General features: G+C 35.6%; 1 protein-coding gene across 1 annotated transcript in view; it reads left to right on the forward strand.

Annotated features, from left to right (window-relative positions):
• Nucleotides 1-27,066, forward strand: part of CHN1 (chimerin 1) — a 219,418-nt gene that overhangs the window by 116,583 nt on the left and 75,769 nt on the right. The window contains exon 6 of the mRNA XM_064286970.1: nt 16,447-16,735. Within this exon, the coding sequence (XP_064143040.1) occupies nt 16,447-16,735 (289 nt within the window). The remainder of the gene's footprint in view (nt 1-16,446; nt 16,736-27,066) is intronic.

The following is a 27,066-nucleotide window of genomic DNA, read 5'->3' on the forward strand; positions in this document are numbered from 1 at the left end:
GGTGTGAAGTGGTATCTATCTCATTGTGGTTTTGATTTGCACCTTTCTCTATAATGATACTTCATTTTTCAGGCTTTTTATCCTCAGGAGGGGTTTCATGGTTTCTTTCTGTCCAAATAGTATGCATACATAGCAATGAGTTTAAAGCAGGAGGTAGAGAGATTTTTAAACAGCTGATTTCAAGATATTTTTGTTGGTTGTATATTTAAGGCACTTAGGACAAATTTGGTTGCATATTTCATTTAGATTGGAGTTGAGTTTCAAGTACATTTTGGGCTAATCAACAGAAACTTTGGTATGAGAGGGATGACTCAGACTCACTGAGTACCTACTTTGCAAAGGGAAACAGGAATCTGACTTGTGCATGTACTTTCAGGTGCAATAGGAAATGTACTACATTCTCTTAATTTATGACAGTCTAGTTTTTGGCAACTAGATAAAGCCCCAGAATGTGTTGATAATGTAACTTCTTTTCTGTGAATGGCTTGGCATACCAAAATAGGCAAACAGTTTTATAAATATGATAATAGTTTACATTTACTGAATATTTATTGTACGCCGGGCACTACAGTAAATATATGAATTTTCTTTTAGTATTTTCCAGCCTTTTTCATGTTATAACACACACAGAAAATGATGTATCATACACTGATATTGATCATGGCCAGGTTTGACTGGCCCAAAGGTTTCAGCTGCTTCAGATTCTTCCCGATCTCCAAACAGGCTGGACGGTTTTGATATTTGGCACACCTGTAACTTCTACTCATGGCGTACAGTTTGGAAAACTCAGTTTTGTCTTCACAAAAAACTCATGTGGTAGATACTATTATTTTTCCCATTTTACAGATGAGGAAACTGAGGCTTAACTCACTCAAAAATAAAAAACTAAACAAAATATGATAGCAACAATAAAAAATAATAATAAATCATGTAGCACTTTATTTAATTTGACAAAGGTTATGACTCAAGGGTAAACTCTTTGTTTTTAAATTCGTGAGTTTTTTTTAAGTTATCAACACATTATCATTTTTATAAAGCAGATAAATCTTTGTTTAAAGCTTTGAAGGAAGAGATTTACGCCAGCTAACTCTGTAGGTAAACTTTTCACTAAAAAAAAAAAAGCCAAATTAAGTGTATTTAAAGTTTAATAATTTAAACTAGAAATCCATTGTAAAAGTATTTGGTGATCATTTGTACTTGTATAAATAATTTTATAATAAGTTCGGATGACTTATAAGGAAAAGCAGCAATAATTATCTATAAAAAAATAAAGCATATTTGCATCCGTGTAATTTATTACATCTTTATTTTGATTATCAAAACAACACTTTGAGCAGGGTGAAGAAAAGAATTCAGGTAAGAGAAATGTGTATACAATGATAAATTCCAGGACTCTCCCCCCACAGACTTGTAGAGATAATACTGTCCACAATTTTTGTCTATCCTTCCAGAAATTTTTCATTTTTAGAACATACATATATTTTTATGGCATGTATGTATATTGTATCTTATTTTAAATCATTATTGTTAGGTGATGACTATCCAAAACAGCAAAAGTGATCTCTCTAGTCTTTGCAAAAGTTTGCCCTACTGTCTGTCTGGCTATATAGTTGTGTAACATACAGCTAAATACTTGACAGAAGCCATCATTACCTTGTTTATTTAGCTGTAGCTGATGTTTGGTGGTTTAAGAGTACATTGAACCAGATTCTGTGAATTTAGCTTCAGTGCCTAAGATGGAGGTTGATGACAGGTGATAGAATGGATGACCAGCTGGTAAATGGGCTTCCTCCATATTCTGTAAATGTGGTTATGATTTATTATGGCTGAGTTTACAATGATGGTAGGATTCTGTTAAGCAAGGGATACCTGTGAAAATGTTACTTAATCTTTACAGCTCTGAAGCAAAGATTTAGTATGAAGAAACTATTGCTGTATATTAGAAAATGATAAAATTCATTGACGTGAAAAATCCAATTTTGCTAATGATTGAAAAGAACCAACAATTCCTAATTGAATCTGAGAATATTAGGTTCACTTTTAAAGGGAACTCAGCCAAAAAGTTCCTAGGTAAAGCCAGAAAATGATAGTTGATATTGGTGAAGGGGCTTTTACATTTTTAAAATATGAAAGCTTTCTTCATGTTTAGGAAGAAGGATCAAAAGGAACCAGGGAAGGATTATGCTGTGGGTAGGCGGTGAAGTGTAATGTACTATGTGTTCTTTTGATCTGATAGCTCATGATAGGTTTAGTTGGTTACCATGGTTTCATTTCATTTCCTGCAAACCTTCTTGTTGTGTGCTATTTGGAATAAGTGAAAAATAATGTTCTACAGAATGATTTTTTCAAACATGTTTTTCTGCTACTCTTAGTTAAGGTTATGAATTACTTTTGGGGAAATTTTCTGGATCTAAGAGTAGGTGATAATGCCCATGATGAGAACAGTAGAATTTAGTAGCTGTATGATAACAGATAATTGATATTGATAAAAAGAATAGCATAATTTACTTTAAAATGTATTACCGTGTTGTCAGTAACATAAGCTTTAAAAAAAATTGTATAATAATTCCAGTTAATGTGAAGGACCCTGAGGTGTGCTTTAATAAAACAAACTATAGAAAATAATTTATATGACCCAGTAGGGAATGGGCAGTTTAATATAAGGCATCCTTTACTTGAAAAAATAGCTGTATCCCTGAAAATGTGTCACAAATTAAGCCATATTGTAAATGCACCTGTTTAAAGAAATGACCTAGTTTTCCCCTAACACGTGTATAATATTAAAAATCACCTCTAATAGCACTACCTAAAGATAAGCACTGTTAAAATTTTAATTTGAAATTCTAGGACTTTCCTGGGTTATACAACAATGGTTTCATACCAAGTACAGTATTTTTTTTTTTTTTTTTCACTTAGCCATGTATCATGAACATTTTCCGTGGTTGGTAAATATCTGGGAAATTTGCTGTAAATTAATCTTTTATAAGTTGACGTTTCACCTTCTAATTTTTTTTAACTCAGATTTTTACTTATTATGTTACTTGTTTAAATTTAGATCCATCCCTAAACTTTTGTTTTTTATTAACATATGTCCTATGTAAATACGTAAAATGTAGAAAAGTAGGAGAAGGAAAGTATTACCTGTATCCTCACCGTCCCAAAGACAAATAATATTTTTGGCATTTTTTTATATGTATTTTTTGTTATTGAGCTTTGTTTTTAAGAAAATTGTATTGATACTCTTGTGGGTGCTGGGGTTACAAGGACGAACAAAACAAACAAGATCCCTGGCCTTTTTGAGCTTACAGTTTATCAAGTAGTGAAAGACATGTTAATCAAATTGTCCCACAAATATAAAATTACAGACTGAGAGAGCTATGGCAGTATAAGGGAGATCTAATCTAACCCCTTTCCCTCCCCCCCCCCAAAAAAAAACCCATGGCCGTTGAGTCAGTTCTGACTCATAGTGACCCTATAGGACAGAGTAGAACTGCCCCATAGGGTTTCCAAGGAGCAGCTGGTGGATTTGAACTGCTGACCTTTTGGTTAGGAGCCGAGCTCTTAACCACTGTACTACCAGGGCTCAGGAAAGGTTTTCTGAGGAAGCAAAGTCTGATCTGAGATCTGAAGGATGCATGAGAGTAAACTAAGGGAAGAAGGTTAGAATGAGTGGATAAGGGAGAGAGCTATTTAGATAGAAGAACCAGCAAATGCAGGAGTGAGCCACTGGTGCCTCCAAACTGCAAGAAGGCGGTGCCTGGTGTGCGCAGTGAGCCAAAGTATGAATGAATGAGGCCGCATAATCTGTTTCCTGTAGACCGTGTTAATAAGGATTTAGCTCTCTATCCTAAGAGCCGTGAGAACCGTGGCAGACGCTTAAGCTCGGTTGTGACATGACCCAAGTTTGAGTTTCTTTTTGGTTTCAGTGGGAAGACAGCCAAAGAGGGCAATAGTGAATGCACGCAAGGAAGTTACTTGTTATATTTTCTCTTAGTGACCTGTTTGTATCCATTAAACTCTTTATATATTATATATAAAAATATAGCAACCCTTTATTGCATTTAATGTAAATGTTTTTTTCTACTTTTGTTGGTCTTTGACAAATATTTAAATTTTTACATTATTTAACTTTCAGTGACTTTTTTTCTTAGTGATTTATTCCATTCTTCTTTAGCCTAGAAAACACCACCCCTACAAGAGATTTGATAGTTATGTTGATTCTCTTTTAGATTTTATGACATATTTTAAGCATTAAACTTTTTAATCCACCACAAATTTATTTTGATATAAGGTAAGTATTTACTAAACTGTATTTCATGTAATATATTCTTCAAGATATTAATAGACGTTGCAGAAGTAAGGTTGAATAAATTTGGAATGCTATATCCCTGACCTGGGGATTTTTTAAAGGCTCTGAGAAGTCTTTCAGTAAAACAAAATGAACACACATGTGCACACAAAAACTGATAATTTGTTCAACTTTCTATAATCCAGCATTTCCTTTTTTTTTTTACTTTTTTAAATTGTTGCAATTCCTTGACTTTTTTGACCAAGGATGAAAAAACAAAAAACAAACTCATTGCCATCGAGTCAATTCCAACTCATAGTGACCCTATAGGACAGAGTAGAACTGCCCCACGGGGTTTCCAAGGAGCTCCTGGTAGATTCAAACTGCTGACCTTCAGTTAGCAGCCGAACTCTTAACTAGTACTCCACCAGGGTTTCCAAGGATAGCACTTATTAATATATCACCAAACACCATAGAGCATAATCAAAAGGTTAGAGGTTCAAGGCCACCCAGAGGCACCTTGGAAGAAAGGCCTAGTGATCTACCTCTGAATAATATTAGCCATTGAATACCCTGTGGAGCACAGTTGTACTCTGACACACATGGGGTTGCCATGAGCCAGAATCAACTGGTTTTCTATACAGCTATTCAAAGGGTAAGCATTTAAAAATGGAACTCTTCCACAGAACAGTGGGTGCATTTTCTCTTAGATTGTAATGTGCTGTTAGTAATTATACAAAGTGATTATGATACTGCTTATTTCAGTAGTATTATCTTTTTATACTCTGAATTCCAGTGGATTTAAAAAATGGAACATCTGTTTTAAATAAGAAAAGCTTGAGGTTCCAAAGGGTTATCCAGCCTTTTTTTAGCCAGATTTTGCTAGAACATACAGATTTCAGAATACACTAACTTTAGAGTTTACTCGAATACACCAACAGAAGGTGGGAAGAGAAATCCCTCTCTCTCCTTTCCTTCTCCATCCTCCACTTTTCTACACAACATCAAACTTTTATGTAACCTTTAATGGTCATATGTGTTGGTGCTTCCAGTTTTCCTAATTCTAACACCACTTAATTCTATTTATCAATAAGCCTTCAAAATTCCTATCTGTTGGTCAAATTTCATATTTCCTGATTGAATTATAATGGATCTCACAACCATATACATAATATACAGCTATAATGGTATAAATTATATTTTTATCTACACTGTAAATGCCATATCAACATTAAAATCATGAATATACTTTAGTGAAATGGCATACCCAATACATAGGGAAGCTAATGTGTTATGTAGTATACATTTTTATCCTTGGAATACAAACTAGGCTCTTTATTATACTCTACTGGGGCTAATAATGAACATCTCATATAAAATGAAGGGTTTTTTTGTTGTTTTTTCAGATATGGACTTCTATGTCTTTTTCAGTTTTCTATCCTTTATGACAAAAAAAAAAAAAGAATCAAAGGAAGATATTAGTTAAAAACTTTATAAAGGACATGTAAGCAAACATGTTGCTTTAGAGTTCAGTGTAGATGTTGTTTTAAATTATCGTAATTGAAGTCTTTTATTTTTCCCTTTGCACCAGAAATGTTGCACTGTCAATATTTTAATCATGTTTATATCTATCCTCTACTGACTGAAAATATAAACATTTAGCTCTTCTCTGTCAATAAAACCAAACCACAATCACTTGTGAGTTAGGCTGAAGAGAAAATCAAAACCTTACATGTATAAAAAAAAGTATACTTACAATTAATACTTGCTCGAGAATGTCTGAGATTTCAGAAACCTTCTTTGGGATGAATTGGGACAATTTTTCAAATAGCCACATGTTCAATATACATATCCAGGGTAAATACGTTTTTTGCCTTGCTTAAAGAGATGTATTTGGATTTGCTGTGAGGGAATGGTGGCTATTTGTCTCAGTGGATCTTCCTTCTGATACTCCTAATCTATATCCTCCTTTTACTGAACTACTCTTATATGTTTTTGTATATATTACCTTTTGCTTACCTTGTTAGATATACTGAGTATTTCCTCTGGTTTGCCCTTTTTCACCCCTAAATTGTCCTGTCTGCCCTGAGTCTAGTAGAACAGATTTCCTATGACTGTCTCATGTTACCCCCAGGCTAAAATAGCTGCCCTATGGTTCTTGTCATCTTTTGAGTGAGTATTCCTCCCCTTCCGGCTCCCCATCTGCTCTTGTTACAGGCACTTGTGTTAGCTTCTGGCTCTGCTTCTGCTCTCAATTGTGGTCATTCTGTAAGCTACAGATTGACTACTCCTATTAAAAAAGGGCTTTAAAATTTTTCACTGAGAGCTCTGATAGCAGTTTGCTGCAAGTGATCCTTGCGTAATTGCTCTTTTTTGCTGGTTTTACATAAAGTTATTTTAAAAAGCCAGTGCCGTCTAGTATTTAAAAATTAAATATGATGTTTGCTGTAGGCTTTTTCTCCCATTTTAAGTGTAAATTCAGTGACATTAATTACATTCGCTATGTTGTCAAACCAACACTGGTATCCGTTTGCAAAAGTTTTTTTTATCACCCCTGTCCTGGATTGAATTATGTTCCCCCAAAATGTGTGTATCAATTTGGCTGGCCTATGATTCCCAGTATTGTGTGATTTTCCTATATATTGTAAATCCTGCCTCTATGATGTTAATGAAGGAGGATGGGCGGAAGTTGTTGTTTGAGGCAGGACACAGTCTACAAGATTGGATTGTGTCTTCAGGCAGTCTCTTGAGATATAAAAGAAAGAAGCGAGCAGAAAGACAGGGACCTCATACCACCAAGAAAGCAGTGCCAGGAGCAGAGCACGTCCTCTGGACCTGGGGTCCCTGCTCGAGAAGCTCCTCAGCCAGGGGAAGATTGAGGACAAGGACCTTTCTCCAGAGCTGACAGAGAGAGAAAGCCTTCCCCTAGAGCTGACTTGCTGAATTTGGACTTTTAGCCTACTTCACTGTGAGGAAATAAATTTCTCTTTGTTAAAGTCATCTGCTTGCAGCACTGGATAACTAAGACAACCCCAAACAGAAACTCAGTACCCCTTCAGTAATAACTTCTTGTTCACCCCTCCCCGACAACCCCTGATAGCCACTAATAAACTTTTGTCTCTATACATTTGCCTATTCTAGATATTTGATAAAAGTGAGATCATTCAATATTTGTCTTTTTGTGACTGACTGACTTATTTCACTTAGCGTAATGTTTTCAAGGTTCATCCATATCGTAGCGTGTGTCACAACCGTATTTCTCTTTATGGCTGAATAATATTCCATTGTATGAATGTGCCACGTTTTGCTTATCCATTTATCTGTTAATAGACATTTATTACGGGTAAGGAAGGACTTATTTCTGCCATTTTACTCTTTGTTTTTTGTGTGTTTAATACCTTTTTTGTTCCTCATTTCCTCCAGTACGGCCTACTTTGGTGTTTAGTTAATTTTTTGTAGTGAACCATTTTGATTTCCTTCTCATTTCCTTGTGTGTGTGTACGTGTATGTTTTTAGATATTTTCTTTGTGATTACCAAGGGGATTACATGTAACATTCTAAAATGATAACAACCTAGTTCAAATTCATACCAACTTAACTTCAATAATATATGAAAAATCTGTTTCTATACCACTTCTCTTCCCCCCTTATGTTGTTGCCACAAATGACATCTTTATACACATTATGTCCTTTATACATAATTTTAAAATTATTTTTATGTGCTTTTCTTCCAAATGATATAGGCCCTAGCAGTAGAGTTACAAACCAAAAATAACAAAACCAGACTTTATATTTACCCATGAAATTGCCTTTACTGCAGATCTTGTTTTCTTCATACAGCTTCAAGTTACTGTCTAGTGTCCTTTCGTATCAACCCGAAGGACTCCCGTTAGCATTTCTTGTAGAGCAGGTCTTATGGCAAGATTTTGTTTATCTGGAAATGTCTTAATATCACCCTCATGCCTGAAGGACAGTTTTGCCAAATTCTTTGTTGACAGTTTTTTTTTCTTTCAGCATTTTAAATATGTCATCCTACTTCTTTCTGCCTCCATGATTTCTGATGAAATTGGCTGTTAATCTTATTAAGGATCCCTTGTATGTGATGATTCGCTTCTCTCTTGCTGCTTTAAAGATGGTCTGTCTGTGGTTTTCGAGAGTTTGATTATAGTGTGTCTCAGTGTGGATCTCTTTGAATTTATCCTACTTGGAGTTCTTAGAACTTCTTGGATATGTGGATTCATGTTTTTCATCAAATTTGGGGAGTTTTCAGGCATTATTTCTTCAAATATCCTTCCTGTCCCTTTCTTCCCCTTCTGAGACTCCCATAATACACGTCAGTCTACCTGATAGTGTTCCACAATCCCCATAGTCTCTGTTTGCTTTTCTTCATTCTTTTTCTTTTTGCTTCTCAGACTTGATAATTTGAATTGTTTTATCTTCCATTTTGCTGATTCATTCTGTGTGCTGAAATCTGCTGATGAACCCCTGCAGTGAATTTTTCGTTTAGCTAATGTACTTTTCAATTCCAGCGTTTCTGTTTGCTTCCCTTTTATAATTTCTCCTTATTGATATGCTCATTTGTTCATGCATTGTTTTCCTGACTTCCTTTAATTCTTTGTGTTTTCCTTTAACTCTTTAAGCATATTGAATGTTGTTTTAAAGTCTTTTTCTAGTAAATTCATTTTCTGGGATTCTCCAGGGAAGGTGTTTCTCTTTCTTTTGTTCTTTTGAATAGGCCATCTTTTCTTATTTTTTAGTATGCCTTGTGATTTTTTGTTGTTGTTGAAAATTGGACATTTGAATATTAAATATGGTGATTCTGGAAATCAAACTCTTTGTCTTCCTCAGGGTTTTCTGTTTTTTAATTGTTTCAGTCTGTAGTAGTCTGTTTAGTGACTTCCCTTAACTATTTTTGCAAAGACTGAATTCGTAGATGTGTGTGGACACTGAAGTCTTTTTTCCTTAATTTGTGTTCAGCTAGTGTTTTGATAGAGATTTCCTTACATGACAGGGGTGGGGGAGCCTCTTTGGTAATTGGTCTTGTGTTGGACCCTCCTTCAACACTTAGCCCAGCTTGCACTGAGACTAGGGGTCAGCCCACTACGAAAACATAGAGTCTTCACAGGTAATTTTTGAGCATGCATTTTGCCCTATGCGTGTGCATGGCTTTCTCAATCTTCCCATATACACAGTCCTTGCCAAAACCTTAATTTCCAAAAGAAACTGTGTCCCCAGCTCTTTTTTCCAGTCTTTTGGGACCTATTGTATGCCTTTATTTATACACCAACCAAAGAAGCCAGACCCATTGCCGTCGAGTCAATTCCAACTCATAGTGACTCTATAGGACAGAGTAGAACTGCCCCTTTAGGTATCCGAGGAGTGCCTGGTGGATTCGAACTGCCGACCTTTTTTTTTGGTTAGCAGCTGTAGCTCTTAACCACTATACCACCAGGGTTTCCGTTTATATACCAGCAGGCTATAATTACAGTCTTAAGTTGTTGCCTGCTGCTCCTTAGCCCTGTGTGAGCTTGGACACAGGCCAGACTAGGATAAGCACCTTGCTTCAGTCCTTTTGACAGACCCCAGATAGGCTAGAACAGATACACAATAATTTGTGAATAAAGTCTGCTCTGCTCCATGTAGTACCAGAGAGTAGGCTCCCTCTCTGGAAGTGCAGGCGGCTGCTTCTTTAAGGTGGCCATGCCAAGCTGGGAAGTGGGTGGGGGTGCAGGCAAGTAGAAAAACAAAACTTTTCTACTGTTTAGACAGCGGCTTTCTTGATTCAGTGTTCGCTTAGTTGTTGTAACAGTTTGACTGGTTTCCAGAGTTCTGACAAAGTTGGTTTTGCCAGTTTCTGATTGTCTTGTTTTGTGGGAGTTCAGGAGTATGCAGTTCATTTGACCATCTTGCTTCAAACTCTTCTGACTGCTTGTTTTTAGGTGCATTTGGCACTGAAAAGCGGACTGGTAGTTCTCACAGCATAGGGTAAGCTTGCCAAATATACCAAAAACCCATTGTCACTGAGTCAATTCTAACTCATAGCAACCCAATAGGACAGAGTAGAACTGCCTCATAGGATTTCCAGGGATTGGCCTGATAGATTCGAAGTGCCTACCTTGTGGTTAGCAGCCGAGCTCTTAATCACTGTACCACCTGTTTTACTGGGGAGCTCTTGATGTCTGTATCCTTACGTCTTTTCTCCTAGGCTGGTTAGGTTCCCAGAGAAGAATCTTCTAGTCTCCTATCCAAAAAACCCATTGCTGTTGAGTCAATTCCAACTCATAGCGCCCCTATGGGACAGTACAACTGCCCCATAGCGTTTCCAAGAAGCAGCTGATGGATTTGAACTGCCGAGCTTCCTGGTTAGCAGCTGAACTCTTAACCACTGTACTACCAGGGTAATTCTTCTGGTAACCAGATTGGGAAGAGAGATAGAGGTCTCAGCCTTTGGTATTTAAAACTTTCACTTTTCAAAATGGTACCTCTGCCTTCAGTTCTGCCTGTGTTCCTCAGGTCAGAATCTCTCTGTTTTACCCAATCCAGAGAACAGATCTTAAGTCTTCTACCAGGGTGAGAGGAAAGGGTGACATTGGGGACAAGGGGTGGTTGCTTCTTAAACAGACTTTCAACTAATCTTTTTATATCAGTTCTTCTTTCAGAGATACCTGGTGCCACCAAAACCTTTGGAGGCTTAGTTATACAAATTGATTTGCTTCTTGGCTTTCTCCACTGCTGACTTAAGATTCAGTTATCTTAGCTCTTCTAAGGGAATTATCATTCTTCTGCTTTTCAGTTTTCAAATTTTTATTGCTGATGTTTCCCAAATTATTTAGGTATATGGGCTTCTACCTTTTTTAAAAAAAAAATCCTTTAATTGTTATCGTAGGAGTTTCATGTGGTAGAGGAGATGAGTATGCTCAGTCTGCCATCTTTGACCAGAAGTCCTCAGTCTATATATGTAAATAATGTCATTTCATCTTATCGTAGTTTTATCTTATTGTAGTTTTGAAGGCATTACTGGACAAGGAAACAAATTAATTTAAAATTCCTTTATAAAATAAATCATTTAGTAAGTTAAAGTGTACTTTTTTTTGTAGCTTGAAGATGATTTACTCTGCCAAGGGAACGTCATCATGAGTTCATACAGTTGAATACCTTCACCCCACTTTGTCATCCCAAATTATGTAACAAGATAGAATGAAGTAGCATCCTAACGAAATTTTAGATGGAGAAAATATTTAAAAATTGTATATAGTCCTGTGCTCTCTTCCTTACTTTGTAGAATTTACACAAATTTATTTTTTAATATCTAATCAATGCCTTGTCATATTTTTGTCTCTGTTTTAACCTTCCTTCCAAGGGTATGCTTATGATTACATGCATTGATAAGATACTTGTATCTCATCTTTAGATTAGCTTCTTTCACCCTGGTAAACAACACACAAATATGTATTTATGAGAAATAAAACTGTTTTTGTATATTGATTGCTGGAAATACATCTAACATTTTATTGTTAACTTAGACAAGTATGTTGTATATGTTTTATTTTCTGTTTGCTAACAGAAAACATCTGTTAGCTTGGAGCTTTCCTTTGAAGAGACAATTTGAAAGTACTTTGCCCTCAAATCATAACTAGTTCTTCATTTAAAAAAAAAAAAAGTGAAATTCCAAAGGCTGTTCTTTTTATATATTTTCATTATTTTGAGTTTCTAACCTGAATTTTTTTATGAGTACAATTCAATTGCTAAAAAAAAGAAGGGATAATATTAAGGGTATTGTTTACTTTTAAAGTTAGATGTTAGAAATATGTATTTTAAAATTCATCTGAATGCAACTGGGCACAGCATTAAACAGCTTTTTAAGTAGAGAACAGACGTTCTTTTTAGAAAGTGGTAATTATGTTCAACAGTAGTTGTTCAAAGCAGATTATCCCAGTCTTTCTTTTCTGTTTGTTAACTACAGTACCACTTTGGAGAAAATGAATTTTCGTCTTGCTGAACTCTTGTAGGTGAAAATTGGGCCTATACAGTTTCAAGCATGTTCACCAAGGAATGAGCAGCTATTAAAAATAAAGGGCAGAGGCAAATAATACAAATAGGAAAGCATGAAAAGAAAATTCTCATAAAAAATGGGGGTAAAATGATTTAGCTTTCACTGTTTTTACATTTTTACAACTCAGTACACTGCAGTCTAGAGTAGATACATTTGTCACTAAATCCATTTAGTATTATGTCCTGCTTTAAATATTAGTGTATTTACTGACCTTTCTCCTTTGAATTCAGAGACCTAACTCCCAAGGGTACTATGGGAGATCCCCTCTATTTCCCTCTTGGCACTCTGTTGCAACCCTACTCTGTATAACCAAGTAGTATAAACTTCTTTTTGGACATCCAGAAGAAAAACTCACGAAGAGCTTTTCCTCACCTTTTGTTGACTATAAAATAAACTAATGCAGAGATGTTGCTTTATTGGCAGTACTTATTACCAGTTATTTATTCAGTGCTCTTCAATGCACATTTATCGAATATCTTTTCTGTCTTTACTTGGGTAACTCATTCTCTGTAGAGGCTTAAGCTAACAGAGAAGGAAAAACAAAGCGAACTACCATTTACTGAGCCTACTATACATTTAGCTTTGACTTAAATAATAATCTGACTTAATTATCACAACCATGTGAGATAGATGATGTTATTCCCTTTTTCTAAATGTAGAATATAAAAAATGACTTTCCCAGAGTCATCCAGCTAGGAAGTAGCAGATCCAGAATTTAAACTCAGATCTGTCTGATGCCAAAGCCTGAGGTTTTTCTGTCAAGCACATAAGACCCGCACCTGCCTCCTGCCCCTTGCCTATTTTAAGGCTGCGAGGGTACTTGTATTTGAATATAAGAAGCAGCTCTAAGATCTTATGTAAGTTTGTGTATAAAGGCTCTTTTATTAGCAGGTGAATTTCTTGGTTTTCATAGTGTAACAGACATATTGGTTTCACTTAGTTTTGTAAATCACTTTAAAGAAATCTGACTTTTCCATACCAAACAGGATTGTACACATTTGTATAGTTATTTTTGAAAAAATAACCTAAAGATGAGCTTTAAAAAAAATTCATCATTTCACGTTGTCTTTGTATTGATATAGTTTTATGTTTTATTTTGCCTTCCCATTGGGGTTACCAAGGGAACAGAACTTTATTATGAACACCTGATATTTAACAGAGTGCCTTGTTGTCTCGTTAATTGTTTGTTGAATAAATGACAATCTGTAAGTGGTAAACTTTTGTAAGGAAGGATTCTTTCTTTGCCTTTGCATTTGGCATTCTCTCTTTTATTCTTACATAGCATAGACATTCATTCCCCACTTTGCTCAAAGATTTTCTGTCCTCTTTCTCTGCTTCCGATTCTACAAAGTCTAACAACATATGCCATTCAGATTGAGAAAGAGGAGAAATCTCTGGCATTCTGTGATGTGATGCCTTATGTAACTTCCTAAGTAAAAGAGAGTCATGATTCTGAGCAGGGAAATTCTTCAGTTCCCTTAATTAATAAAAATAATGCAATTTTTCTAAAAAATATCAATCATAATTCTAAAATGGAAATTCTTTTTTATGTCCTTTGAGGTTAAGTTTTAATCAAACCATATGATGAGTTATTTTAGTTATATGATCAGCCCCCTTAAGAGCAGAAGTATGATTAGACTGGAAGACTAGAGTTGAAGTGCAGGCTGAGGAGGAAGTGGAAATCGTGGATATTAGTTTTTAAAGTCACTAAGTTGAGAAAGAGAAAAGGACAAGCTTGCTTTTAATCTTTTTGCCCAGGTAGAGGTAGTCAGAAAATCCTCTTGGATGGATTAGCAATAGCTCCATTGTAACTCACTAGGAAGTCTAACTGTAGGCTGTCTCCTGTTTCAAACGAACCATTCCCAGCGCAGGTGAGGCCCATTCTACCATCTTTCCTTCTCACCCCGTGCTCCCCACGCCTCTCAGATTTCAGAAGACAAACGAAAAATGCTTGACATCGTGGCTTGTTGTTATGTGCCATAGAGTTGGTTCAGACTCATATCAACTCTGTAGGACAGAGTAGAACTACCCGGCAGGGGTTCCAAGGCTGTAATCTTTATGGGAACAGATCTCCAGGTCTTTTCTCCTACGGAGCTGCTGGTAGAGTCAAACTGCCGACCTTTTGGTTCACAACCAAGTGCTTAGTCATTGCACCACCAGGGCTCCTTGACGCCATTGCTTAGTTTTTATTTTAAGTACCATACCCATTGTGGAAATTTCCACAGTAAAATCATAAGCCCTGGCTGGAGTAAAATGGTCTTGACCCCTCGTTGAATAGCTTCAGGATATTGAGGGACTTGGTCAACAATGCTCTGTTTGTTTATTGTATGAACCTTAGAAAAATCATTATAGAAGTTGCTTTCCACATTTATTTGTAAATAACAGGTAATATATGTTAGCAAAGAAGAATATAATTAAAGTAGTATATTAAACTGAAAAAACTTATGTTTACCTTTGATCTAGAAATTTTACCTTCCTAACTTTTTAGACTTACATTAGAGTGAAAATTTACTTGGGAGAAATACGTCTTTAACATTGGATGAAAATCAAGAATGGGAAAGTAGAATTATATGGGTAATTCACTTGACTATAAGTCAAAATTTGATTGTTTTTAAAGAACTAAAAGTGCATAAATTATATTTTAGAAGAAGTACCACATGGACAGTTTGTTAAATTCTAGATTAAATAATTATTAAGGTGTAATTTGAACCACAGAAACAGAAGTAACTCAGACTATTATTTTTTAAATGTTTCCTTTTTAAGGATATATTAAAAAATGAAATCATAAAAAATTTTTCATCTCCTATCCTTTATCATATAACCTATACCAGAGTAATATATGGAGCCCTGGTGATGCAGTGGTTAAGAGCTCGGCTGCTAACCAAAAGGTTAGCAATTCGAATCCACCAGCCACTCCTCGGAAACCCTGTGGGACAGTTCTACTCTGTCCTGTAGAGTAGCTGTAAGTCTGTATTGACTCAACGGCAATGGGCTTTTAGAGTAGTATTGGTTTATAACAAGCTTGCAATCATATTTAAATACTTTGCTTAAAAAGTTATCATTATAGTATTTTAGTTAAACCCTGTTCTTTGTATTTTTAACATGTGACACATGGATTTCCTAAGAATGAAATCGAATGTATCCTTTCTGGTTTGTTTAGTTTTTGATTAGGCTCACTTGGGGCTACCATCATAAGACCATGACATTGGCAGCCCTTGGTGCTTTCTGTTATTAACTTTCATTGAATTCTTGCTTGTATATTCTTGCAAGGACACTGATGTTATTAGTCATACCAGCTTCCATCTGTCTCTGAGATTTGCTGCAGGAAGCAAATACTAAAATTATTATAAAAGTTAACCACTTTTCTCTGGTTTTTAAAGCATGTCACCAAAGCATGACCCGAAACTGAGAACAGAATTTCCAGAGCCCGATAGTTTATGACTTATGTGTCCTATGTTTTGCAAACGTTTCTCACTCAGACTTAACAAGCAGACACAGAGAACGACTATGTAAAAAGGGAGGAGCAAGTCCTTGGCCCATGGCCAGAAATGGCAAAAGTGTGTTTATGTGCCATCCTGCCCTGGGTGGCTCAGGTTCTGGAATCAGCTCTGCTGAAATGATTGCTGGCATCATTCTCAGATGAGTCCTAAATGCAGCTTTCCCATTAAAAAACATGAATACTGAGTCTAAAGCACATGGAATATCTTTATCCATCAACTTGAAGAGAAAATGTCAATGTGGAGATTTCATGTATCATGGAGATGACCTATTGAATATAGAATGTTTCTAATAGAGCATGAGGTTTATTTTTCCCGTTTTTGTGTTTTTCTGCAGGCATGATGAAGTGGCTTAGAAAGATAAATAAGAACAATTTTTTTCCTTCTAGGGTAGGCATACTTCTGTCTTGTTATCCCTAGTTGTTGCCAGTTCGTTCTTTTTGTTCAAAAGTTTAATTTTCTATTTTCCAGATGATTCACAGAGATTAGCCACAGTTTGTTTAAACAAACAAAGAAGACACACACAAACCAATAGTTTTTAATTTTTTTCAGAAAGAATTCACTTGCTTACTTTTCTTAAAAACATCTTTCCCATTTCATTGAGGCAGATTTGGAAGTCAAACCAGAAACTTCAGGCTCTACTACGATGGAAAGCACTTTGTTGGGGAGAAACGCTTTGAGTCCATCCACGATCTGGTGACTGATGGATTGATTACTCTCTATATTGAAACCAAGGCAGCAGAATACATTGCCAAGATGACGATAAACCCAATTTATGAGCACATAGGATACACAACTTTAAACAGAGAGCCAGCATACAAAAAACATATGCCAGTCCTGAAAGAGACACATGATGAGAAAGATTCTACAGGCCAGGATGGGGTATCAGAGAAAAGGGTAAGCTACTATGAAACCACACTTTATCTTTTTCTGTTTGGGGGTCTTTTTAAGAAAGCCATTGTTGCCAGAAGAGATTGACTTCTCCATAGTACTTTAAAAGATGTGGATTTTTCTTAATGTCTAGTTTCTGCGGTGCTACATTTGCATATATCTAATTCTTCTTCAGTTAAAATATGTCAGGTGTTGTTTTGTACTCCAGATTATTTCCTCTTTTGTCAGTTTCACAGTTTTTAAAAGTATGTTGGGAAAATGACCCGTAGTAAAAAAAAGTTCAGGGATTTTGGTCAGAAACATAACATATGGTCAAGAAAAGATACTTTTCTTAAATTATAAAAGACAGTTTTTCAGTTGTCATATTTTAATTGTGATATATTTCAAGTTAACATCTGAAGTTTTAATTCCTTGGCATTAAGATTATTTTACTTTAAAAATTATCCCCAGCCACCTCCACCTTTACCCCCAAGACAGAGAGTGAGAGAATTTCCTTATGTTTTGTATTGTTGGGTTTTTTATTTGGGGAATTTTATGTATTCTATCTGAACTGTGTTAATGCATTCTTGTATTTTCAATAATCTTCGGTTATTAGGTTAAAAAATGCAGAATTGTGTATTTTTTGAGTTTGGATTCAGTCGCCAAATGGACATGTATCCAAGTTCTGACGATTTATCAGTCGAGTGAACTTAGGCAAGTTAGTTGTGGTGTGCTTTGATATCCTTATTTGTAAAACGGTAATAATAACTGACTCATTGTGAGGATTAAATTACATAGTGTGTGGTAAACAGCCTTGGCACATAGTAAGCACTCAGTATGAGTTTGGTGGTAATGTTATTTTAACAGCCATATTACCTCAGAGCATCATCTTAAAATACTTCCAGTCGTCTTGGAGTGTTTAAGTACAGAATGAAAAGTTAGAATGTTCGTTGTCCAACCCGGATTTTAGTTTCTGGCAAGTCTTCCTTAGAGCAGCATTTTGTGGCTATGGAAAAAAATCAACATTTTAAATTAGAGACTGTAGAAAATGGTTTTTCGTATGCTTAAATTTGTAGGGAGGTACAAGTCCTTTTTGGAAGTAGCCAGAATTTAAAATCCTAAATGCGTGCTGTATTTAATGTTGTTCTTTTCACTCTGTAGTTCCCATTTTCTCACTGACGTTGATTTTCCATTCATGACACTTTTCAATAAAGCTTGTATTTAAGTATCTAATACTGACATTATATTTTATGGTAGAATATTCTAAGTTAACATATGTAAAGTATTTAAAAATGTGTACCTATGAGCCTTTCAGAGTTGATCACCTTTGCTGATGTGTTCTGTATATACCTTACAACATCAGTGGGACTTGACCTAAGGACACTTAACTATTTGACATTGGGCTAGTCATTATTAAACTTCATGGGACCTTTATTTATGGAACATTTGTTCACAGAGGCAGGAGACTGAGTTGGGTAATGTCTTGAGGATTCTCAGCTCTAGCATACATGGTTTCCTGTATTTTCTGGCAGCATTACATGTTGCATTACCTGGATTCTCTTGTGCTGATGGCCAGTGATAGCTATGTAGAGTGAAATAGCTGGCATTGGGAAGTAACTTTCTCCAGCAGTACATGATTAAGAATCATTTTCAAATTTGCTCTTTGCTTTAAATTGCATGCATCTTAAATCTAGTTGACTTAAAATCTACTCACTCAAAAATAGATTTATTTTATTTACAGGTGTCATCCAACAGGACAGGGATGATGACCTGTTCAACAGCTTGAAACATTGATTCCCTGTCACAGTGGATGACATTTGTAAGTAAAGAGAATTTTTTTTAATTGACTTAAAATACCTACTGACACAAGTATGATTTAATAAATATTTTACTGCATCCTGAATAGCTAGAAAACCCCCTTCTCTATAACTCCTTTACCTCAAAGCAAAAAGTATTGGCTTTGTGGGAGTTAATATGCTGTTGTGGAAAGGATACTAGTGTTAGAATTAAGAGCTAGATTCTAGTTCTAGCATAGGAATTGAATTTATGTGTTACCTTAGGCAAACTGCTTCACTTTTCTGCATTTTCCCACCTTTAACAGGAGGACTTTGGTCTAGATGATCTCTAAGATGTGGTTCTTATAGTCTGTGGTCCTTCAAGGAATATAGGTATTGTAGGAGAGATAGCACAGTGCACTAGAAAGAGCATTGAAATGGGCTCCTGAAAGGTGAGATCTGTTTTTTAGCTTACCCACCAGCTAACTGTATGACGGAAAAATCACAGTCTGTCTGAACGTCAGTTTCTTCATATTACATATAGGGGGTTTTCTGTAACACATTAATTTCACAAAATTTTAATATTTGTTGCAGAAAGAGTTCTGTGGTCAAATTGGTTTGATAAAAATTGAGTTTAAAAAAAAAAAAAAAAGCCTATTTCCTTTTCGTAGACCTTCTCAGCTTCGTTAATGACCTAATGTGCATGTTGGCTCTCCAGGAATATTCCCAAACTTAATTGAAACTCACTCCCTCCACTTTTAAGGGCAGTTTGGGAAAATAATGTTTCGGAAAATTTTGAGCCAAATGATCCCTTAAAGTCTTTCTTTGTTCTAAAATTGTACAATGAGAATTCCGGGTGTTTTTTTTTTTTTTTTTTTTTTTTTTGCAGTCCTTAGGGCGTAAGTTGTGCATCTGAGCTTTTGTGAAAGGTTGGCAGAATGGCTTTATGGCCATGAAGTTGTTTGCCACAGGAAGTGAATCCTGATGTTCTTAGATGTTCCTAGGAAACCTCAAGGCCTATTGTGAGGGAAATTTTTTCCAAGTGATACCTGTAATTTTTTTCATTAAATAATTAAGGAAATAAACAAATAAACAGAGAGATATTTAACTTGCAGCATGTTGAGAAGCCAGACTACTTCTCTTCTAAAATGACTTAACTTTGGTAGTCTAGACTGGCTAAAAGCCCAACTTCTTTCTTATTTATTTAAATATAATTTTATTTATTTTGTTGTTTTTTCAACTTTTAAAAGTTACTTCTTTCCCATTGTTTATCTTGGAACCATATTTGAACAATTTTTTTTTTGTATTTGAACAGTCTCTTTTTCCAAGTAGTGAATATATGCTTACTTCAAGAGATACTTGACCAGTGGCCAAATGCAATTGTTTTTATGATAATTTTGTTTATTAATAATATGATTTTAAATTCCCAAAAACCATACTTTATAAAATGTCACATGTAACTGTTAATAATATAAATCCTCAAGTAAAATATGTCGTTGGTGTTTCAAAAACTATGCTGTGAGGTAGAACTCTGGATCTAGCCAAGAAGTCTTTACTTCTGAATGTAGCAGTCTAACCTCCAAATCTGTGTCTCATATAAGGATGACCTGTGATGGCAGGGATGTTCAAAATGAAGGTCTTGGTTTTGTCGAACTTCACCAAGCCAAATAACCTGTGTATATCTGTGTGCGTGTGTGTGTATTTTTTTTCTTCCCCTGGAAGTTTGGAATGAATACAATGCTTGATATATTGGCATATTAATTTATCTTTAAGGAATTTCTTTTACATTGACTTCCATTTCTACAGACTTTTTTGGGGGATCACCAGACTACATATATATTGAAAAGCCTTGTGAAATTTGAAGTTGAAATGTAACTGGGGCCCTACCAAAAGCTGCCATAGCTACTGGAATTCTTTAGATGCCTCCGTAAAATAAGAGGAATCTTTATTTCCTGAAATTGAAAAAGAGGCATGGATGGTCTGGTCTGCTAATTGACTTAATCTCTGACAAAGAAACTATTCTAAATGTTTTTACTTATTTTAAAAAAAAAAAAATGTAGCACATTATCTATATCCATATAATCTCAATGTAGAAATCAATAGGAAGGCCATATTTAATCATGAATAAAAATAACAGTACCAAAGGAGTTGTTGGCATGAAGCAATCTGCAGAAAACTGTTGATTTTAGGGTAAGACAGTATGCAATACTGGGGAAGCCAGCATAACTTGACCAAGGCAAAGGCATGGAAACTCCATAGACACATCCGAACTCCCTGAGGGGGACCCAGTTACTGGGCCGGGGACCATGGTCTAAAGAAACATATAGCTGCGTTGGCTTAACATAGTTTAAATAAAGAAAATATTCTACATCCTACTTTGGCGAGTAGCATCTGGGGTCTTAAAAACTTGTGAGCAACCATCTAAGATACTCCTCTGTTCTCACCCAGTCTGGAGCAGGAGAGAATGAAGAAAACCAAAGACACAAGGGAAAGATTAGTCCAAAGGACTAATGGACCACAGCTACCCCAGCCTACCCCAGACTGAGTCCAGAACAACCAGATGGTACCTGACTACCACCACCAACTGCTTTGACGGGAATCACAATAGAGGGTCCTGGACAGAGCTGGAGAAAAATCTAAAACAAAATTCTAACTCACACACACACACAAAAGACCAGACTTACTGGTCTGACAGGCTGGAGAAACCCCAAGAGTAAGGCCCCCCGGACTCCCTTTTATCTCAGTACTGAAGTCACTCCTGAGGTTCACCCTTCAGCCAAAGATTAGATAGGCCCATAAAACAAAATGAGGTTAAATGGGCACACCAGCCCAGGGCAAGAATGAGAAGACAGGAGGGGACAGGAAAGCTGGTAATGGGGAAACCAAGGTCCAGAAGGGAGAGTGTTGACATGTTGTGGGGGTGGCAACCAATGTCACAAAACAATGTATGTATTAATTGTTCAACGAGAAACTAATTTGTTCTATAAACCCTTATCTAAAATACAATTAAAAAAGAAATATAAGGAGACTTACTGAGTTTAACACCTGGGTTATACAAATGATTAACATGATTGGCTACTAACCAAAAGGTTGAAGGTTCAAGTCTACCCAGAGGTGCCTAATAAGAAAGGCCTGGCAATCCACTCCCAAAATAATTAGTCATTGAAAACCCTATGAAGCACTATTCTGCTCTGACACACACAGGGACACCATGAGTTGCGGGGGGGGACAATAAAACTTTTGATTTCTTGATTTCATACCTTCCCAGTTTAGGGGCCCATACATTTTTGTTTGTTATTCCTCCCCAAGCAGTACTCCTCTTCTTGTTCTTCTCCTTAGCCCTGCCTTTATCCACCTCCTACTCCCTCTTTTCCCCAGTCAAATTTACAAACTCAGGTCTTTACTATAGTTTGTGCAAAGTTAGGATCAGTGGTTCCAGGGATGAACAGGCTTTAGAGAACTGCCAGATGTGCCCAGAGCCACTGATTTGCATTAAGATGCCAATTTAGTAATTAATGAGGAAAATTATAACTGTGATACAGACTTCTATGAGTGAATATATCCTTCTTTGTGAACATCTTCCTTAAGAAATCAAGTAAAGTTTAAAAAAAAGAAAAGCCTGCATGGTCAGTATAAATTAGTCTATGTGGTCTTGAACAAGCCCTTAACCTCCCTGGGACTCAATTTACTCATCTGTAAAAAGGGGGCTATGGATATCATTGCATTAATCAGATTATGAAATTAATCAGATTTATGATGTAGCCTTCCTTGTGTTAAGTACTACATGAAGCAGTCAACCAGTGCTCGCTCATTGTTCTGAGCACTATCCCTTAGCCTTTGCTAGAGATAATATGTTCAGGTTCCTCTTCAGGATCCATCTTTTCAGTGCTTGAACTGCCTTTTAAATTCTCAACTTAATATCAGAAAGATTTCTAAATGCTTCATTAAGAAAGTATAATTTCTCTTTTAATAATACTGGATTACCTCTTATTATCTCTAACCAGGAAGCATGTGGCTTTGCCCAAAATGTACTAAAATGTGTTATTTTCTGTGGTATTTGCATTTTAGTATGGACCAGTACTTTAACTCTATCTGGATGTAAGACAGGTAGCCTGCTTCCGTACCTGTCAGTGAGCTTTTATTGAACGTGCACTTCATGTTGAGCCCATTGTGATCTCCCAAATTCCCCCTAACTTCTAAGTCTACCTATTTTCTTGGCTACAGCTAGGTAAGCCCTCTTTCTCCCTTTCCCTTAATATCTTCACACTCCATTTTCTAAATAATCTTTCAGTAGCCGTCTATATAGACGATTTCTTCATGTTATTCAAAAGTCTTCTTAGAAATTAAACAAGAGCAGAGCCCTTTTCTACTTCAGTTTCCATGAACTAACTCTCATCTCCTATTAAGCTTAATTGCACTTAATTCAGCATTTATTGTATGCCTCCCCTATACAAGGAAGCAGACTAGGTTCTGGAAGGGATAAAATATGTAGAAGATATAAGCCCTGCCTCAAAGACCTTACATTTTAATGTTTTCATTATTTCTGCCTTATTTAATTAACATTCAGGCATCTATATAGCAGGAGGCAAGCTACCTGTATCATGTATATAGTATTTATAGGAATTCAGTAAATATTAAACTGAATTTACTCAGATTTGAGTTTGCTACTGTAATACCCCAGCAGATTACAGAAAACACTTCTGTAGACAAGAGCACTACTTTTCAGAATCGTGGATTAGAAATTAAAATGAAATTCTGGCATTCCATACCAGTTTCAAGACTTTAATCCCTCAGTATTGTTCTACTTCTGATTCAGCATCTTGAGTTTTATGTAAACAGTTGGACTAACTAAATTAATGAACAAATAAATGAGTAAATAAAATACTGAAAATATTTAATTCAGCCAAATCCAAGGCCCTAATATATACCAGTCCTGAGACTAAGAAAGGAAAGTATGATAATTCAACTGGATTTGATACTACGTATTTTTCCCTTTATGTATTTATTTCTAAATTGTAAAAGCCTTAGAATGTCCCTGTAATGGAGGGAAGACCATTATCCACAGTTAAAGTACTTCAGGTACAGAAAAGTGTCTTTATGACATAAAATAATTTGTGAGCATAGTGGCTGGATGTGGAGTGACATCTCCCCAAGCTTGTAACTGTAATAGTCATGTATTGGGGCAGTCTAGATCCCACTAGAGAATCCCATGTTGTAATGTTTAAAGAAAGCTCAAAAGGGGCCCAGGAACTTATCTGTGTGAATCTCATCGTACTTCCATCTTATCACCCACAGAAAGGATGAGTAATTGAAAATCATTGGGGAAAACCAGATGGAAAGAGGAAGATGAAAGATAAACAGCAGTTCTTCAGCTTCAAAGAACCAGGCCAGCAGAAGACCAAATTGTAATTTTCCAAGCCAGCTGCAGTTTTGGAAGAATTATATGGGCCAATTAAACAAATAAAATAACTTTTAAATAACTGGTTTGGAGATTGGAAAAGGAAGCTTTTAGAAATTTTCTCACAATTGCTATTTCAGAGTCTTTATTTTGGTAAGGAAATAATCATTAGTGGCAAATCTCCATCCATTTAACTTTGAAACAGAAATCAGCTCTGCTGGTTTAAGGAGGGTAATACCATTTTGGGGTCCAAAGCAAGATGAAACTATCAAGCAATAATTCTGGGCTTCCCATGTTGCCCACAAGCTGACTTTGTGGGCAGTTCTAAAAGAATCACCTCTACAGTTTCAGCAAATCATTACATTAGATCTCCTGCCCAATTATTTCAGTCTGTAATTTTCATCTTACATGTTTTGCTCCATCATATCTCCTCTTTTTGGAATCGTCTCTTTTCCTTTAACATTTGGACCTATCAGCCCTAGAACCTTTACTTAAGAGAACTTGTTTTTATAAAACCTCATAAATTAGTCCTTAACTCTTCTTGGACCTGCTTCAGTTTACAACAAATGGTCGAAAATGCTCAAACCTGAACATTATATTGCAATAATTAGATTCTTTCAACAAAAACTATGTATCTATGGCTACTGATCTTGCCCCTTGTTTATATGTCTTCTTTTAAGTGTGCTGCTACATTATTTTTGTTGTGGTTTGTTCAGTAGCTTAAGTGAATCAGCCCTGTTATCTTCTTATTTCCTTACCTTCTGAAACTATTCAGTGAAAGTTCACTAACTGCCATAGGTTTGCTGACTACCTAATTTACATTATTAAAGTTTACATCCTGTCCAACATAAATATTTCCCTTTAGCATTTCTAAGTTACTACAGCTTGTACTTACCAGTAACATTTTGTAAAAGATCAGCGTGGTTTGCTGCAAAATTTCCGTCCAAAAGCAGAGGCCTTTATATAAGCTGCAGGTTGTTTAACACTTTCTTAAGAGATTTACACCTCCCTTCTTTTCTCCCACTCAACAGGAAGAGGTCCCTATTCTCAGTGTAGTTTGCTTAGTAACTTCTGGTTGCCTTTGGACTGCTGCCCAAGTTCATAGTCAGGAAAAAACTGTAGTTCCCTATCCACTGAAAAAGTTCTGATCTTCCTTGTACTGGGAAAATTTATAAATGGACTCATATTTTCATGTTTCCAAGAATTTTTTTTAAATCAACTTTATTGAGGTATAATTTATATACAGTAAAATACACACAGTTGTGGGGGGGCGGGAAGAGAGAGGGAACAGGAACATACTATTTTGTAACTTACTTTATTGACTCTTAGGTTATGAAAAGTCTTTCCATGTGAATAAACATATTTCTGCTTTATCATTTTAATTTCTCTATGATATTCCATTATTTATATATAACAATTATTTAGCCAATCCTTTAATATTTACATTCTATATTTTATATTGAGTAGCTGTTGCGGGCTAGACACTTGTTGAGAGTTGAACAAGAAACCATGGATCTGCTCATGAACCTAATTTTCTGTCTTAAATAACAGATGATAAAAAGTAAATTATCCTCATCATTTTAAAGGATAAAGAAGCTGAAGTATAGAAAAACTCTTTTGCTAAGACAGCTTGCTCACTTTAGTGGCTGGTAACCAGTGCTCTTTTTTCTGCATGTTTTCTTGAGCATCTGTGTATTTATAATAAATCTTCTTTAAATAATCTTTTTTTTTTAATAACATTAAATAAAAATGTTTCTTTTGCTTAGTTCTGATTAGCATTTTGGCTAGAGTCCTTGCAGTAGACTTTCTAGAGTCAGAATTTTGTTTATTCCTGCATAATGTCTTTTCTCCTTCAAACAAAAGAATTGTTGCCAGAATATTTAAAAAATTAGTGCCCTAAAAATCAGTATTTCTTAGGAAGAAGCGTAACAAACCAGAAGTTTAAGTTTACAAGTTCATTAACTTTGGAGATAAGTTAAAAGCATTTGCAGTTGTTTTTCTTGGAAGAGTTTTATCTTTAAAATGTACAAAACTTATTAGATGAGAAAAGTGTATTTCTGAATTTATTGAATATAAGAACTTTGTATGTTAGATTTGTATGTAGTCATAGCCAAGCTTGTCTACTCTCTAGAATCACCTAGTTCTAACTTAGTTCTAACATTTGGAGGGGAAAGAATTTCCTTAATATCCATGTGCCCTGTGCACAGAGGGACTTAGCTGAAGCAGTCATTTAAACCAGACCTATTTTGTTATCTTGTGGACATAACATTCTAATTACTGCTTATTTCAGTGTGAATAGTCCCTTATAAGTAAAGCCCCCAAAATGCCTTCACCTAATGAATGAATAGGACAGCTGTTTTTGTGTGGAAGTAATATTCATAGTTATTGTAAGGAGGTCGATTTTTTTTTAATATTTCCTTTTTAAATTTTATAGTGATATTGGATCATAAACAAGTGTTGTTAACATATCACTTTCAATTTCATACAAAAATATTCTAAACCTATTTAAAAAAAAAAACAAACCCATTGCCATTGATTCATTTCTGACTCATGGCAATCCCATGTGTTACAGAGTAGAACTGAGCTTCATAGGGTTTTCTTGGCTGCAGTCTTCACAGAATAGATTGCCAAGCTTTTCTTTTGGAGCACTGCTGGGTTGGTTTGAACCACCAGCCTTTCAGTTAGTAGTCAAGTGCAAACCGTTTGTGCCACCCAGGGCCTTCTAAACCTGTAAGCTAAATTTACTTTTTTCTCCCTAGAACAGGATACTTAAATAGTAACTGATCTTTAATATTTGATCTGGTGTTAAGACTCATAAAAGAATTTCTGTAGTCCTGTATGCTAGTGTCCATAGCTTTACAGTAATCTACAGCATCTGGTTCAAATGCTCTCTTTCTGCTCTTGATTTCCTCTCTTAATTTCTTAGTTTTTTATGATTCATTTCCCACAAAGATCCACCTTCCCTCCTCTAATAAAAGTGCTTCTAAAGGAGCTTTGATTATCATGTTATGTATACTAATTATCTAGCCATTTTCTCCCTCCCTCCAAAACATACAAAAAAAAAAAAGTTTCTTTTAATTCAAAGTCTCATTGGGAAAAGAGATGTGGATCTTCATTTCTGACTTAAAATAACTAATGATGTGGCTATACGTGCATCATTTAACCTCTCTGGGCCTCAGTTGTAA

The sequence above is a fragment of the Loxodonta africana genome, chromosome 6 (assembly GCF_030014295.1).
Source record: "Loxodonta africana isolate mLoxAfr1 chromosome 6, mLoxAfr1.hap2, whole genome shotgun sequence".
In the NCBI taxonomy this organism is placed as follows: domain Eukaryota; kingdom Metazoa; phylum Chordata; class Mammalia; order Proboscidea; family Elephantidae; genus Loxodonta; species Loxodonta africana.